The sequence below is a fragment of the Danio rerio genome, chromosome 8 (genome assembly GCF_049306965.1).
Source record: "Danio rerio strain Tuebingen ecotype United States chromosome 8, GRCz12tu, whole genome shotgun sequence".
Taxonomy (NCBI): domain Eukaryota; kingdom Metazoa; phylum Chordata; class Actinopteri; order Cypriniformes; family Danionidae; genus Danio; species Danio rerio.
Window position 1 is genome coordinate 52,407,501 of NC_133183.1, and position 18,651 is coordinate 52,426,151.

The 18,651-nt window shown below is 35.0% G+C and overlaps 1 protein-coding gene across 50 annotated transcripts in view; it reads right to left on the bottom strand.

Moving 5' to 3' along the window:
• The window catches only part of rimbp2b (RIMS binding protein 2b), a 268,387-nt gene that overhangs the window by 42,797 nt on the left and 206,939 nt on the right, over positions 1–18,651 (bottom strand). For 38 of the 50 annotated variants that reach the window (XR_002459411.3, XM_009304219.5, XM_073911102.1 and 35 more), the window contains 3 exons: positions 16,377–16,486; positions 12,230–13,135; positions 12,031–12,090 (listed from right to left, as the gene is read on the bottom strand). Coding sequence is in view for 47 of the 50 variants with exons in the window: in XM_009304219.5 (XP_009302494.1) it covers positions 12,031–12,090; positions 12,230–13,135; positions 16,377–16,486 (1,076 nt within the window). In the remaining 3 variants the exon portion in view is untranslated. The remainder of the gene's footprint in view (positions 1–12,030; positions 12,091–12,229; positions 13,136–16,376; positions 16,487–18,651) is intronic. The other 12 variants (XR_012384726.1, XR_012384727.1, XM_073911088.1 and 9 more) reach the window with 1 other exon arrangement.

An 18,651-nucleotide genomic window follows, 5' to 3' on the forward strand; every position in this document is an offset into this window, starting at 1 on the left:
GAGTTAGTAAATGATTAATAAACAATTGAAATCAACGTTTATATGTTTTATTATTCAGGCATGTATCAATGGTTACTATGTATGCTAATAAATGCTTTATTAACTCAACTTCATTCAGTTTTGTGACCTAATCTAAAGTGAGGACTATTTATGCTTTATAAATCCCTTATAAATGACAAATAAAAGCTCAGTTATATTCTAAACAGGAGAAATGACATTATTCATTCCTATTCATTTAAAGATACACAAATGAAACTGAACTTCAAAATAAATCTTTGCAACCTTATCTAAAATAACACCACTGTAGAGTTTAAACATTGCATCTTATTATATTGTTAAATTATTATATTGTTGTTGTTGTTTTAACCAGTTTTATGTCGTATGTCCTGTTATTTGGCAATGTTTAAACTTTACAGTCATTTTACTTATCAGAAAAGATTGCAAAGATTATTGTTTATTTGATTCTGAGCCTTTATTTGTCATTTATCAGGGATTTATAAAGCATAAATAGTCCTCACTTTAGATAAGGTCACAAAACTGCATGAAGTTGAGTCAATAAATCATTTATTAACATATTAGTTAACAATTATTATATGTCTGAATAATAAGACATAACGTTGATTTCAATAGTTTATTAATCATTTACTAACTCATTCTGAATGATCCTAAAAACCCTCAACTACTCTTAAATACAAATGATTTGTAAATAGAGCGATACTTAATTTAGTAATGAAAAATAAATCATTAACTAAATATAAAAATACAATTATTAAGCACACTATATAGGTGCTAATAAGTCAAGATTACAGCATTTGTAGCTGCAGTTATAAACTGCTTACTAAAGCTTATTAATGTAGAGGAAATGCTTGACAAATGGTGAATTCACTAGATGCTAATGCTTAGTAAATGATTCATAGTGTGTAGTTATTATAAAGTGTTACCGATATTTCAACATATCTCTTAAGAATATTTTGCAGGGAAACTGTTGGTTTAGTCATGCTGCAATATACTGAATGTTTTAAAGGTGCGAAATAATGCATTGATTGTGATTAAAATGTTATCTGATATCTAAATAGAACGTATGTTATGTATTGGTAAGCGCAAAAAGTCTAGTTTAAAAAGACTTTTAAAAATGTTTTACAAGTCCATTTACAACCCTTGGAATTGTCCCCAATATGATATGGCTGGTTTTGACTAGTGATGAACTATAATTTGGATTTTTTACTAGAAACTAATACTGTAGTTACATTAGCAAAATACTTATTTGCTTGAGCACAGGCTGAATCTGCATTTATTTTATATTAGAGGCTACAACTGCAGTTTAATTATGCTCCGCACAACAGAGCAAAATACTTTATTTTGGGTATTAATGTGATCATAGATGGATAGAAAAATTATGTGGGTAAAGCAAAAAAATAACATTATGTGTATGATTATAATGTGCAGAAGTGAAAACTAAACGCTGAATAAGAAACAATAAGGTCTCATACTGAAATATAATGAACATGAACAAGAGCAGAGAGCAGTGACTTTAGGAAGTTGTCAATGCAATTCGAAGGCATTGGTGGAGTGTATGGTCAGTCAGGGAGCGACGAGAGTTGCTTTTTATGGAGTTCATGTGTAAAAAACTTGAGTCACATGTATATGTTGATTTAAACATAATGAGCATGACAATCGCTACTTTCTTAATGTTAGGGAATTGATGTGCATTGACATCAGTCCAAAACATTGCAGGCCCGTTCATGGAAAGCTGTTTACAGATGTCAACAAGTAAAGTGAATTTCCCCTCGTCAATGGAAGGGACCAGTTTCTTAGCTCTGGCGGATAAGTCCCCTTCTATTGCAACAGTGAATGGGTCTCTGACAAAAATGGCAAACTCTTTGGGCAGATCAAGTCCATCCAGTCGACCAGCAAATTTATTTTTAAACATTGCAATGAAATCTGTCATCACATCCATGAAATAAACAAGTATTTGTCAGTCCAGGCAGGGTTAAACTTGCGGTTTTCATTGCCAATTTTATGTTTCAGTGTTGAGAAAGACATAATGATAGTAAGTAACCTAAGCTACTACCGACACGCTCTGCATGAAATGCGTGTTGTAGGCTACATAATTACGTAGGAATGCGCGTTTTTGGTGGAACCATAGACATAATAAATACTTTATATTTATATTAATATACTATAGATTTATATTCAATTCTATTAAATAGAAATTTATGAATAACAAATATTAATTTATTATTTATGGACGCAACCTTGGGCTCGGCCACTCTGAGGTTGATTCTGAGCCGCATGTGGCCCGCGGACTGCCAATTGAATAGCCCTGGGGTCTGTTCTTCGTACGTGGATTACTCAATGAGCTGGATTTGGATATTGACGATTTGACACGATCCAGGATCGTTTCGTTCTTCAAAACTTAACTGAGACTTGTTGTCATAGCAACAGTTCTGGTAGCTCAAAACTGCTCGGGATTAGGCTCATTTCATATAAACAGTATTAGATTGGGTCAGTTCAAGCAAAGATAATACTGAAAGTACCAAATGCTGATATTTTCTTACAGTAGTTATATACACTTGGCAAAATAGTAAATATATATTTTATACTATACATTTAAAGTAAAAACTATATATATATATATATATATATATATATATATATATATATATATATATTAATAAAGCTTGTGCAATCTGCACTCCGAAAAAAAAAATGACAAAGACTGCCACCTGTTAGTTCAAAGAGAAAATGTATTGATATGAACTTTTTAGAAACAAATACATACATGCACAATATTTGATTTAAAAAAAAAAAAGATTAATTATTTATGCAGTCATGCAGGTGTTTTTACCGCTAATATGCCGGTGATTTGATGCTTCGCAAAAGTTGCAGACATCTTTACCGATTTCAAAATGCTTTTTTGATGCAAAATTAATTTATACTGTTATTTCTTACACCAATTAAAAAAACTTGAGTAGGCTTAGGGTACTATAATAAAAACAGTCTTCTCTAGATGTAGAACTAAATACATTGATATGCATTGAAATACATGATGAATACTCTTGACACATGAAAATGTAAAGCCTGCAGCCCACAACAAATGTGAAAAGTTATTGCGTGTCATATTTAACGAACTGTTTACTGTTAATTTAATGTAATTTTGCTTACATGGATAATTGAATATTAATCAGATGATGTCATTACACTGCTGTGTCGTCAGCCAATCGTTGCATTGCTGATCATGATTTAGAGGATCGATAGATCTGTCCTTCACAACACACGCAGCGATCTCAGATCAGTTTATCCAGACATTTTAATCTGATTTGCGAATTTGTTTGAAGAACCAAATAAGTCAGAAATCAGAATTCTATGGCATACATTAATATGCTGAAAAATCAGTGATTGGTATGTCTCCTCTACTCACATTGTGTTTTTGATTTACCAAAAAAGATGTATTTTAAATTTTGTCTCTTCAGGTCACATTGTAATTTTTTTATTTGATTAAATACTCACGAATCTGTCATCTATGGTCATGCAATGGGTTTTTATACATTAAAAAAGTAAATACATGTCATCTGCAAGTGGCACTTACATCCATCTGATCTGATTATTTTTATTTGTTAAAAGAGATGTTACACATTGATCTGTTTTTGATTTGCTTATGAATCCAAATAACTGTTACTGGCTCTTAAAAAATGTTTTCCATGTAGTCCAACAGGTCCAACAGGACAAATCTATAAGAAAAAGTTGCCCATTATATCCTAATACAAATTATACATTAAAATGCAGACAAGTATAAAAAAGATTCAAGAAATGACAGATGGCTACTGCCAATGACCTAAATGTAAGCGTTTTCCTCCAAAAAAGTTTCTCCAGTGACAAACTCTCACTCCAAGAACCAATTAAGAGAAGCCAACCTAATGTCAGAAAGCAAGTCGTCCTGTCTCTGGTTTGGACTCTTCCATGGATCCCACTAATCCACACTGATCACTTTTCTGCCCACCACATGACAGATGATCAGGGGGGATGCTTAATCAATGACCACCCCTCACTGACCAGAGCCCGTGGGCCGCTCCAGAGGTGTCAGGAGCATGACTGAGTGTCTGTGGAAAGACAGTGGAGCTAAAAGTGGATCATGTCATTTGTGAAGTTGATCTAGAGGAACTGGATCAATGCTCCGTAATTGGAAACAGCTCAAAGGCTGTATTTATCTGATCAGGGTTTGATTTGAAGCTGCTGCTGCACAACTTAAACATGCCTGTAGATGGAGATCATGTAATAAAATGTTCCACCGTTAGTCCGAAGGAAAGCCCGCGGATAGGTTTACGCATATTGCCCTGTACACTTTACACAATCTTTAGGTGGAGAAGCTAGACCTGAGTGAGGGTTCATTTATCTCAAGATGTCGAGATGTCCTGAGGCATGCACTCCACTGTGCTGGAAATCCAATAATCAGCAAGCAGGATCGTTCCATCAGGATTGGCCTTGCCTTAATTAACATTCTATATCAATTAAAGGTGTCAATTAAAGGAAATATATCAGAGATAGGCATGGTGGGAGAAAAAAAAAATCGTTGTTTTCACACGTTAAAAGCTGATTCTCTATATTAACTTCAGGTTCTTTACAAATTAGCACAAGATGGGTGCACATTGCCACTGACTTGATTCTGATATTGTTTAATGCTTATATAACTTAAATAATAATAATAATAATAATAACAAAAGAAACTTAGCACAATAGATTTACATTACATTTAGTAGCTTAGCAGATGCTTTTATCCAAAGTAACTTAAATAAATGGCAATAAAGTAAAATGTTTAACGATGCTGTATGTAAGTTTCTCTTCTAAAGCATAAAAATACTATAATATGTTTGCAGATATTTAAGAAATATGCCAAGTGAACACTATTGTTTATCTAAACAATACTGAAGTCAGATATTCTGCTTTGAAAATGACTGTTCTGTGCTGGAACTTCTGTCTTTGTTTTGGTTCTTTTAACCCGGTCAATACCAGTTTAGCTAATTATGTTCCAGCACTCCAGGTTGTCTTGTTGGAAAACTGCATATATCATTCATTCATTTCACCAAAATGCGACCTCCAATGGACAGCAGCAGACTCTGAATGAGACGCAAATTCAGAGTAACCCCCAAGTCTTAACAACACGCTAAGTGACTAGATTTACAGTGATAAGCAATTTGGTTGTTTGCACCAAACGAAACACGACAGAAATTTAAATACAGCAATTCTGAAGCACAGAATATACACTCACGCACAAAATGGTGAGGTTTATAATCTAATTAATACATATTAAACCTCTTTAACATTATTAAATGTACAGGCTGAATCACTGATGTGTTGGCTTTGAGTCACAGTTCCAAAGTTCAATTTCAAACGGCTCATTTTATTTTCAAGATCTGAGGTGAACTATCTGCTGCTGTTTTCAGTATATAGCAATAAATGTCAGGTAAAAAGGCATTGAAACTCACATTGTTAACATTTGACACTGAATAAAGCACATAAGGTGTACCTTGTCAGTTTCTGTTGTTCAGCTGCAAGAAATTGCCGTTTTTAAAATATAAATTTCAGGTGCTGGTTAGGACAAAAACTCCATTAAATATGGAAAATATTGCTTCTATTGCGTGCCATTGCTTTTATATAGAATACGACTTAAATCAGCCTCTAGGCTCAATTGTCAGACTCGCTCCTGTTGGTGTCTTCAGTCTGGCAACCTGTGCTTGCCATTGTTTTAATCCAGAATTGCAATACCTAGATCAACAACTAGGTGTCAAACATACACTGTACCTTTCAATACAACTGTTATTAACAATATTGAAGTGATTTCTGATTGTTTACGTGACACTAAACACGGGAGTAATGACTGGTTTGTCATGTGTATTGTTATTGAATTTAAAATTTTAAAACGCATAAATAAATGCTTTTGTCAGCATAAATATTATTTGATCAACTTTTAAACAGTAGTATAAACATTTTTCTAGAAGAGACTTAACTAAACACAATATATTATAGAGCATTTTAATAAATTTTTTGTGACCGATTTCAATTGTTGACTAAACTCATGGGACACTTTATTAGGTACACTTTACTAGTACCTGCTTTAGCCTTCTTCTTGTGGCATATAGATTCAACAAGTTACTGGAAATATTCCTCCAAGATTTTTGTCCATATTGACATAATAGCATCATGCAGTTGCTGCAGATTTGTCAGCTGCACATCCATGATGCGAATCTCCCATTCCACCATTTCCCAACTGTGCTCTATTGGATTGAAATCTGGTGACTGTGGAGGCTATTTGAGTACAGTGAACTCATTGTCATGTTAAAGAAACCAGCCTGAGATGATTCGTGCTTTATGACATGGCACAGTATCCTGCTGGAAGTAGCCATCAGAAGATGGGTACATTGTGGTCATAAAAGGATGGACATGGTCAGCAACAATACTCAGGTAGGCAGTGGTGTTTACACAATACTCAATTGGAACTAAGGGGGAAAAAGTTTGCCAAGAAAATATCCACCACACCATTACACCACCACCGCCACCAGCCTGAACCATTGATACAAGGGAGGATGGATCCATGCTTTCATGTTGTTGACACCGAATTTTAACCCTACCATCTGAAAGTTGCAGCAGAAATCGAGACTTATCAGACCAGGCAACATTTTTCCAATCTTCTAATTGTTCGATTTTGGTGAGCCCGTGTGAATTGTAGCCTCAGTTTCCTGTTCTTAGCTGAAAGGATTGGAATCTAGTGTGGTCTTCAGCTATTGTAGCCCATCCACCCCAAGGTTGGACGTGTTGTGCATCCAGAGATGCCCTTCTGCATATCTCGGTTGTAACGAGGGGTTATTTGAGTTACTGCTGCCTTTGAAAATCCCAGTAGATCAGCACTTTCTAAAATACTCAGACCAGCTTGTTTGGCACCAACAACCATGCCACATTCTAAGTCACTTAAATCCCCTTTCTTTCCCATTCTGATGCTCGGTTTGAACTGCAACAGACCGTCTTGACACTGGCTACATGCCCAATTTCCTTCAGTTACTGCCATGATTAGACATTTGCATCGTCGAGCAGTTGGACAGGTGTACATAATAAATTGGCCGGTGAGTGTATATATATATATACTCTTGTCAGGTAGTCTAATGACATATTAAAGTATTAAGACTATATTAATAGATCACAGTGATGACTTAATACTAATTGTGATTTTTAAATTCTTTGTTTTATAATTTGGCACCATTCTTCAAAACTCTAGATTTTATGTTTGTCAGTAATGTATACAGATATATTTATAAAAGTCACATTCTCAATCATTTCTTATAAGATTAGAAAAATAATACCTTTTCATTTTATCATCACTTTATATTAAGCACCAACCTAACAACCTGAGGATTTTTTAAGTTACTATAATCGTCCTGGGGTCTCTCAACAACAAACAGAACATTAGTATTAATTAACATTCCATACCAATAATACCTTTAACAGTTAATGATCCCTTGCTCTCCTGAGAGTATCAGACAAACTAATGCTGACGGCCTTTCATTTCCTCCCTGGACAATAGCTCACCACACTCAGAATGGGAGGAAAGAATGAGCTGGCACTGAAATCATCCCAGCGCACACGTCTGCTCTACTTCTTGGCATTGCAATGAGTGTGTATACATCTACGAGTGTGTGAAATATAGTGGGAGACAGTAAAGAAGGAGGACTCCCTCAGAAGCAGAATACCGGGCTTCCCCCTCCGTTCTTCCCCTCCTTTCTTGCATCCTCTCTGATTCTTCCTCTTTTCATCTTCAGTCACTCTGCTTCCCTACTGCGGCAAACGCTCGTCCCATTTCCATTCATCACGCATTCATTCATTTCCTCGGCTCTCATTCGTCTGTACTTGAAAACAAGGCATCTTCAGGGTCCGCTGGGAACGGCGTTGAGAGATGAAGGGAAGCAAAACGCAACTGGGTTGATCAGCATCTCAGGTAGACGTCTGCGTAATAGGAGCTGTGTGAAAACCGGAGTCGACAGTTCTTCGTTTATATGCTAACATGCCATAGGGCTCTTTTAATGAAAGCAAGTCTACAGTCTCTCTAGGGTAGGAGGCTCATTATGGAAGACTAAACTCCTGGTCTCCTCCTTTAGAAGGTGAATTGATGAACAGGAACTGCATGGCAAGCATCAAGGTTGCTTGTCTAATGTTAACTGTTATCTGGCACATGAGGAAATCCCACAAACAACTGACAACGTATGCGATAATACAGTACAGTAGCAGGCAACGTTTTCTGGATGGAGGCGCTGGTGCGAATATATTTGGATGAGAATTTAATTGGACAAGGATTATGATTGCCGGTCTCCCAGGAATTGGTGGGTACAAAGACAAACGTGTTCCCTTCAAGTCCAGATTTTTCAGAGGCTCCTCTGGGTGCAGATATTTTCATAATTGGCCCTTAAAAGTTAAAAAAAGTGGAACGTTTCCAGACGTGGGTGTTATTGGAGGCTTAATTATCTATTAAAAACAAGACTACTAATACTAATACATGTTTTCTGATCTGAAACATAAGCCCTTGATTGGGCTTTCTGTCAATTTTAATCCATTTCACAATTAAAAAGTGAGATGTTATTATTGGCTGGTACTGTACTACACTGTGCACATGTTAAGATACCATTCTCATAAAGATATCATCATATCATAAAAAATATGGTCAATAAACTATGAATTCGTCATGAGACTATTCAAATTCACAAGAAATATATAATACAAGTAATTTTGGGTCACCAAGGACAAATAAGCAAGCTATGAGATTAAACATGAGGGGTTTGGATGCAGGCTCGATGCAGTTGCACACCGAGCTGCATGCAAAATGCTTTTTAATGGCCACATCTAACCCCACCCCTCAAAATGACATCACTACCTCTAAGTGCATTGTGACTGACATTGAATTTCTGAGATATGCTATCTCAGCTTGCATCATCAAGGCTGTTCAATCCAGATACTATTGGATTGAACAGCCTTACTCAAATAGACAAGGACTGAATACAGATCAATCAACCTAAATGGTTTAGAAAACACCAAGCGACAACTATGCAAGCAACTACTCTCCAACTTAACTGCAACTGTAATAGTTCGGCAAACATAGTAATCACCATGCAGCCACATATAACATCACGACAACATGGTGACAAGTTTTGCACAGTTCTTTTAGAAAACATACTGCAATAACCCAGGTATTCTTATTACTTTTTTAGATTATGATGAGGATCTTTTAAAAATAGCTTTGTGGTGAAGAAGTGATAATATGGGCTGACAAAAAATGATGGCAATTTAGTGCAATGATTTAAAATTAGAAGCTGCAGGCTGATAATATTCTTGTTAATATATTTTTTGTTCGCAAAGGCTGCATTTAAAAATACAATAAAAATAGTATTATTTTCAGTTTCGTAATTTAATTTAATTTAAAATGTTTACAAAACTGATTTTTCAGCTGCCAAATTCTTTATAGACGAATATCAATCACTCAAATCACATCTGGCAGTGGTCTGGGACCCATTCCAGACAAAACTGCACAGGTCTAAATAATACTGTTATTGAAACCACATTTGTAAATTGTACTTCTCCCAAAAAGTAAAAAAATAAACTTGACAGTGTGCATGTTATTAGCCAAATGACCATCAGATATAACAAGGCAAATGCAATAAGCAAGGCAAATGCCACAGATGACAATTTGACATGTTTATTTAATTTTAATTTAATTTTAAGCACAGTGATTTGTTTTTGGGAGAACACTTTACAGTTTTGAACGGTCTTGTGCGTATCTGTACCACAAAAATACATGTTTCATTCAGCCCGTAATGACAGTAATCACAGAGCCTGCCTTGAGCGCTTGTGATGATGAAACACTAGTGAATACTGCAACCTGAAGCCTGCATATAAAATAATAATTTGTATTCCAAATTAAATATGTTACTTATATTTCTGTAACTAATAAAGTGGACAGGTGTTTCTGATGCTTTAGCTGACTTAACCTTGTGAAATTTGCATTAACCGTGCGATTTAAAGATCGAATCATATCCGGATGAGGGAGATGCATTTTAATGGTCAAACGTTTTCACAAATCAGAAAATGACAAGGTCTAAACAGACCCTTAGTTTTCAGTGTCATATAATCCTTTAGAAATCAGTCTGATTCACTAATCCTGTGTTCAGTCATTCAACCAACCAACCAACCGACCGACCGACTAACCAACCAACCAACCAAAGAACCGACCGACCTACTGACCGACTAACTAACCAACCAACCAACAGACTGACCGACCGACTGACAGACTAACCAACCAACCAACAAACTAATTACAAATTTATAAACAGTTTGCTACTCATTATTTGTAAGAAAACCAATCATTGGTTTAGGAAAGTTTAAACGAACAGAATATTATTTATATAAAAAATATATATTCTTTGTACCAACACATGCCTTAATTGTCTTGTTATATACAAGTTTTAATTCTTAGATAAATAGTTAATCAAAGGGCAGGGAGATATGTCAAAAATGCAATATCGATAACTGTTTTCCATATAGAGCGATAGCCATGTATATTTCGATATAAGTTGTTGTTTCCAGATTTAAAAGAGTACCCCAACAATGACAGAAGCCACAAAGATTAGATGCTTCATTACAACATTGCAACATTTTAAAGGATTGTTTATTAACAAAAACGATTTACACATTACTCAGATTTTTTGGAGTTTCCGATTTCTGTACTATACAGAAATAAAAATATTCTTATTATATTTTCTAAAAAAATAAACATTTAAAAAATATTTTAAAATAAATGTTTTACTTAATTAAAAACGATAAAAATTGTCATAATTAAGATAAATACAGCAAATACTGCTGGTGGGAAAGTGAATCAAACTCAGTAAACAATGCTGGATGACGCAGCATATCTCTAATATCAACACATTTACAGATTCTTGTTGTTGCATATGTCTGCTGTGCGATTTGCTCTTAGATTAATATCGAGTAAAAACGTCCATAGCTTATCATCATTATTGACCTACATTTTATCGTGACTCGACATGAAATCGTTTTTCGGTCCAGCCCTAGTTGATAGTATATCCAAAACTTTGCTGACTGGTCAACAGCTGTGTTTTATTCATTATAAAGCACAGGTAAGACTGCTTCAACCAACGGTTCTGTGCATCAACACCCCTAGCAACCACACATAGCAACATAAACAATTAGTATAGTTTCAGAACTCTTCACATATTATGTTTTTCAGCCGATTAACTGTTTATTATATACAGTTGAAGTCAGAATTAATAGCCCCCTTCAAATTACTTTTACCAGAGCAAGAAAACTTTCACAGTATGTCTGATAATATTTTTTCTTCTGGAGAAAGTCTTATTTGTTTTATTTCGGCTAGAGTAAAAGCAGCTTTTAATTTTTAAAAAAACATAATCTATATTTGTTTTCCATTTTTATGTTCCATTTTTATACAATAACTTGCCTAATTACCCTAACCTGACTAGTTAATCTAGTTAAATCGTTAAATGTTACTTTATGCTATATAGAAATGTCTTGAAAAAAATATAGTCAAACATTATTTACTGTCATCATGGCAAAGATAAAATAAATCAGTTATAGAAATGAGTTATTAAAACTATTATGTGTAGAAATGTGTTCTTCTCTCCGTTAAACAGAAATTGGGGGAAAAATTAAACAGGGGGCTAATAATTCTGACTTTAACTGTATGTAAAAAGTATAAGCGACTGTTGATGTTATTTTAATGCGTTAACCTTACTTATGACTTTGTGATGTGATGTGCAGTATGTACAGAAGGCTAATTAGTGTAAGTCAAACGTTAGTGTACCACCTGATCAAAAAAGCATGTGTAGGCATCCACTAGGGTGTTATTACCTTTAAATTTTAGGCCTCTCCCCATATAATATTTTCATTAGAAAAAGTAAAAATGCAACATATATTAACCCCCGACTTGCATGTAAATTCTGTAATAAGAAATTTTCCTACCACTGGAGCAATTCAGTCTTGAAGTACCAACTTCAGGTTTTTGCAAGAACGCATGGCGAGCTGTGACGCAATGAAATATTATGCAATTAATCCACATGAATATTAGAATCGATTAACAGCCCTAGTGATAACCAGATCTCAAATCACTTAGTAATAAGAAGTGAACATGCAAAAATGAAGCATGCGCTAAGTGACCCACCGGCTGGCTGTGTGCAGAACTCCACCGAGACCTCCTTCTTTTCCCTCTGCTCAAGAGGAAGCTGCCAGGGCATCTGATGGGGTCGCGCCACCACCCGTATCTTATACACCGTCATGGGCTTCAGGTTGTAGAAGTGGTATTTGTAGCCTCCAGGCTTTACTACATCATACTCCACATCATTCAAGTAGATCATGTGACTGTAGTTGCTGTTGCTCGGCATCCAGGTGAGCTCGGCAGACGCTTGAGTGATGTTCTCCACACGAAGGTAATAGGGCGCCACCACCACGTCTTTCCCCACCAGAAGTGTGCAGCGCAGCGGATCGGAAAGGCCCCGTTCCGTCATGCTCTGGATGGAGATGCGGTGCGTACAGACAGTCAAGTTCAACTTCTCGATCAGAGATTTGGTGCGTCCACCGAAGGGAATGCTCATGCGCACCTCCTGGTCAACCAGCACATTGTAGCCGCTGATAGGCGTCCATCCGGGCAGCACCACTGGAGGGTCCCAACTTATAATGACACTCTTGGCCAGCTGTTTGATCAAGGTAATGCGGCGAGGGTAAGGCACGATGTCTTCTCCGATCTCGTCGATGTTCACGTCCAGCGTGCCTGTCCCGTTGCTGCAGGGTCCCAGATAATCGATGCCCAGCCCCGTGCTCATGCCCAAGCTGCTTACGCCACTGCTGCTGCTGGTGCCCGTCCCGGTGCCCGAGCCCAGTGCATCCAGCTTCTCTGAGAGCAGCGTGCTGAGAGTGCTTACGGCGCTGCTGGGCATGGAGGCAGGGCTGTGGTTGAGGTAGGACGGTTCCTTGATGCGGTCCAAGAGAGGAGCCGAGGGGAGCTCCTCATCCTGGACAAAGTCTACAAAGTTGGAGGGAACGAGACCCTGCTGTCCATCCAACAACTCCCCTGGAAACAGAAATAAGGGGGAAAAGGCTAATCACACAACAGCATAGTTTTAACATAGTACGAAATGTATCAAGATGTTAAAAGTTCACCCAAAAACAAAATTTCATTATTAATTACTCACCATCATGTTTTTCCAAACCAGATAAGACCTTTGTTCATTTTCAGAGCAGCACACATGAAGAAATTTTAGAATAAATCTGTGAGCTCTCTTATCCTTCATACACAATAACGGTCACGACTTCTCAAAGTCGAGTTAAGGAAAAAATAGCTCCTTTAACACATATAGACCTTTCAGAAAAATTACCAGCAAATTTTTGCCCTTTTTGAACATACCGGTAAATTGGTTCCGACAATTTTGCCGGAAAGAGAAGTTGTAACATTACTGTTAGTTTGCCGGAATGCTGCGCTGAGTGAACGCAAAAGGAAAAGGACATCTACTTTAGCCAATAAGAACACTCAGACGCATTCACATCTGAGCTGTTTATGAGAATAAAAGCCTTTGAATAGGTTTCCAGACACATTTAGCGGCTAGATGTTAGTCAGTTAACATTTCTAAGTTCCTGCTTAATGCCAACTGTGTAAAAAAATATCAATAAAATACTTATAATAAACTGTGGTTTGTTTACCTTCAAGCTCTGCTTGATGAGGATTGTGCAAGTGAAGTGCAGGAGTGCTCCGGTGAGGGCCAGCACACACACATATTATGAACATCTCAACATGCAAAAGTGTTCCTCCATATGTTTTCATTAAAGTTGTTCACAATACTTATTCATCCACAGAATTTGTAATGCGGTTAGTGCTTCTGCCTTTGGATGTCTATGGGATAAACTGCATGAGTGCTATGACTTTAAATAAAAGTGAAACCATTAAGCTGGATCCCCATTACTTTTTCAAATACAATCGTTTTGAGCTTATTTCTAATTAATGATGTCAGAATTTTACTGTATTTTGGAATGGATGTGTGAACGTATTTTCCAGAAAAATTCTGGAACGTTGTTGCTTGTGTGAAGAGTGCATTTTTGAATTTACCAGTAAAGTCGTTCTAGTAATTTTCCAGATGTCACCGGTATCACTGTGTGAAAGGGGCTATTGTCAAAATATTCCATGCGACTCCAGTGGTTCAACTGTAATACTTTTGTGAACCAAAAAAATCCTACATAAATATGACTTTGTTTACCTATATCTTTTCTTCCACGTCAGGTCAGGGTGCAAGTTGACTACAGACAATGCAACATATTGCGTGCACCCTAAACTGATGCAGGAGACTGCAGAAGCTGTTTTTACAGATTTTTAAGGCCCAAAAATGCGTATGGAGCTTGTTACAATTCCAGTTGAACAATTGAAGTCACTTTTTTAAATTCCTGTTCTGGGGGCGCATTTCCCAAACAACAACATAACTCACGGCTGAACTATCATAGTACGATGCACCATTTGGTAAAAAAAAAAAACGATGTAGTGACAAGTGTTTCCCAAAATCTTTAGTTTCTCATTTTTTTGTGCAAATGATATTGTTTTACATGATTACACATTTAAAAAAAATGTTATATTAGTTTTAGTAAAAACATGCACTCATTTTCTATCTTAATTGAAATATATAAACGACACATAGGACATATTTATGTTTCCTTTACAAATATTATTGAGAATATTTCATATATAATCACTTAGTCAACACATTCTAATCTCATATATAAATCATATAAATTGTTAATGGTTGTAGACCTAATTTATAGTAGGTGATTGATTAAGAAATGTAAAAAATCCTACTCAATATCATTATCATTATTAATGTTATTATTATTATCATTATTATTATTATTATTATTATTATTATTATTATTATTATGTAGGATATTGTTTATTTATTTTTTTGAAAAGTCTACTTTTACATTTGACACATTCAAACTAGTGCAGAAATGTTCTAACCAGCAGGCCCATATTCAGTACAGACACATTTCTTAATAAATAACCTACTATAAATTAAAACTTTTAACATATGCTCAGTCAATATTTGTAATAATATAATACATTGTTTTTCACAAGCTTTGGAGACGCAATGTAAATTACGCTTTTAAATAATAGTGATCTATAGCTTTCGTCATAAGCCACGGCTGTGTTCAAAATAGCAAAAATGTTTTTAAAGTGCACTACGAAGGGAGTGTAATTGTCAATATGAATATCGCTAAATCTGAACTGTAAAAATACTTTGAAAGCAAATAATACCTAAGAGAGATGACTTTAATGCTTTTTTCTTTAATAATTCCAAGTTTAAATGTTGTAAAATTGTAAATGAATAGGTCATGGGCGGGTAACGGGGAATAGAACACAACCATGCGTCTAATTACAGCTCTAGAGGTGTAGTTGTAAGCTTACAAGTTAGAATGTTTGTTGGAACGACGGTTTGGGAAACGCAAACTATCATTGTAACAACGGAACTAGCGACCTTAGTTAGCTAACAATGGCTTTCGGAAATGCACCTCTAAAGGTCTCGTTGTCTATAAAGGGGGTCAAAGAGCTTTCAGATTTCTCCTAACATATATTAATTTGTTTACAAAAGATGAACAAAGGTCTCGGGGGATTGAAATGACATGAAAGTGAGTGATTAAAAACTTGTCACTTTTGGTTGAACTAATCCTTTAATGTCTTCAAGGGATGTTCATCGATTTTGACTGCTAACAGTCTCTGGAATGCACTTTCATCCAAAAAATAGTTTCTCAGTAAAATTTTTAATGTTTTTTATATGTCAATGTGGTGTTTTCAGTATGTTTAAAGACAATCCAAGAGCAAGAGCTTTGTACTGTATTAGTATTAGTATCTCTATTTGTACTACTGTAGCACTCGAAAGAGCATCAATAGCATTCATTTACAGTATGTTTCAAAATATTTTTAAAAATGTTAATTTTAAATGTTAAAGTTTTGCTCAGTATAAAGTATGCTCATAAATCTTCTCATTATAACGAATGAAGTGTGGACAAAATGTAATACATTTTACTGTGCGCCCTAAAAAAACGTCTCTACAATGGATCTTTAAGATGGCAATGAATCAAGATAAATGACATATTTTCAATGAAATAACAGTAGTGCTCTCTGGACCCTTTTTAGGCTATAATCCATTCTTAATTTCAATACATCCACTCAGCAATTCACTCTTGAAATTGTGGCGATTCATGCAGCAATAAGCTTCATGACACAATTTCGATAAGCTTCATCCTCAATTTCCACTTGCCAAAGTATAACGTACCCTCATAGAAGCCGTCCTCATCCATGGTTCCATAGACATACAGGTACTTCCCAGCCACCAGGGGGAGCTCTGCTTCAGGATGCTCATTGGGGCCATCGTAAGGGTTATAACTGCAAACAGAACCAGTTAAATCGATCCATGTGAATTAAATCCTCCTAAAATTTTAAATCTATCCAATTAAACTTTCTATTTGCCTATTGTCTTTTAACTATGATGTGACAAATAAATTTGGGTAACACTTTATAATAACTATAAACTACGATTCATTTATTAGGCATTAGTATAGTGAATTCATTATCTGTTAAACATGAACTCTACATTAATAAACGTTATTAAGCAGTTTATAACTGCAGTTAGAAATGCTCTATTCTTAATTTATAAAAAAACTGTATTTTCATAACATATGAGTAATAAATTTTTCATTACTAAATTAAGCATTGCATTTGTATTTAAGAGTAGTCGATGGTTTTTTAGAGAATTCAGAATGCATAAGTAAATGATTAACAAACTATTGAAATCAACATTTATGTATCTTATTATTCAGGCGTATAGTAATGGTAACTTTGTATGTTAATAAATGCTTTGTAAACACAACTACATGCATTTTAGTATCAAATGAACAATAATGTTTGCACTTTTATCTAAAAAAAATTAATTACAGTAAAATTACTGTAAAAATAGGATAAAAAACAATATAAATAATGTTTTTTTCAAATAATATTTTAACAGTATGATATGATGCAACATTTCAATGTTATTTAGCGATGTTTAAACTCTATGGTAATTTTATGTTAGATAAGATTGCAAAGATTTATTTTTCATTTTATACGGTTTTATTTGTGTATCTTCAAATGAATAGAAATAAATAAAGTTGTTGATGTTCATTTTTCTGTTTAGAATTAAACCGAGCCGTTAATTGTCATTTATAAGAGATTTAAAAAGCATAAATGGTCCTCACTTTAGATTAGGTCACAAAACTGGATGAAGTTGAGTTAATAAAGCATTTATTAACATACAAATTAACTATAACTATATGCCTGAATAATAAAAATGATAAATGTTCCTTTAAAGAGTTTATTAATCATTTAGTAACTCATTCTGAATGGTCTTAAAACCACCAACTATGCTTAAATACCTGGTTTGTAAATAATGCAATACTTCATTTAGTATAGAAACATAAATAATTAACAAATCATGAAAGCACAATTATTAAGCACATTATAAATGTGTTTATAAGTCAAGAATTTGTAGCTGCAGTTATAAAATGCTTACTTACGTTTATTAATGTAGAGTTCAGAGTTTCATAGTGTGTAGTTATTATAGTGTTACCCAAATTCTAAATATCTTCAAATGGCAAAATTCTTCATTTATTTGAAGTTTGAAATTAGTGTTGGTGTACCATCTGCTGATGCTACTAGAAGCTTTCATAACAAAGTTTGAAAACAAAGCTGTGAAAGTATGTAATGTAATATGTTCGGGTGGGAGTACTTTTCTAAATGCATGAGCTTTTTCGGTTGTGTGTGTTAAAATTTCTATACCGTACAACATACTTGACTATTTTTGAAATGGCGTTTTACAGAAGGTGACAATTAAAGATTTCCTAACATTCTTTCATGGCTTTCTTCTTGTTTTTCTTTTTATTTTAGGTAACCCTTTTAAGGGTTAAAAGCTGAAAACATACAATCAGCTTCCTACTCTTGCTTCCGAGGCTGAGTACTGTATTGGCCACTAGACATTAGGTTCGTTACACATTGGAACACTGAAGGTGACATAAAAACACACTCGTTATACAGCATCAAACAAAGAAATGGTTACTGGGTTGTTCTGTACCTGTTTAATAATGTGTATTTATGGTCAATTATAATTAAATAACTAAATAAAATATTTCAGAACTTGTGTTGAGGGAACATAGTCAGCATCGACATTTAAGTTAGCAAAGGTCTCAGTGCACTCGAAGAGTCTTGTGATTTAGACAGCCTTAATGTCCATCTAAACCAGAAGTTGCTGAGACTTTTATTTGAGTATGTTAATGTGAATATTGATTAGGAGGCGGGGCTTTCTTTTTGTGCATCATTCTATCCATTAGCAAACTAACTGCAAGAGTTGTGTGGTTAAAAATATTATGGATGAAGCCGTCAAACTGACATCAACAGAGAAGGACCGCCAACCTAAACGTAGAAGCAAAAGGTCGGACTTTGATTGAAGATTATCAAAAACAAACCCTTTTTTAAGTGTATTACTGTAACTTGCATGAATTTATTGCTCATCTAAAAGA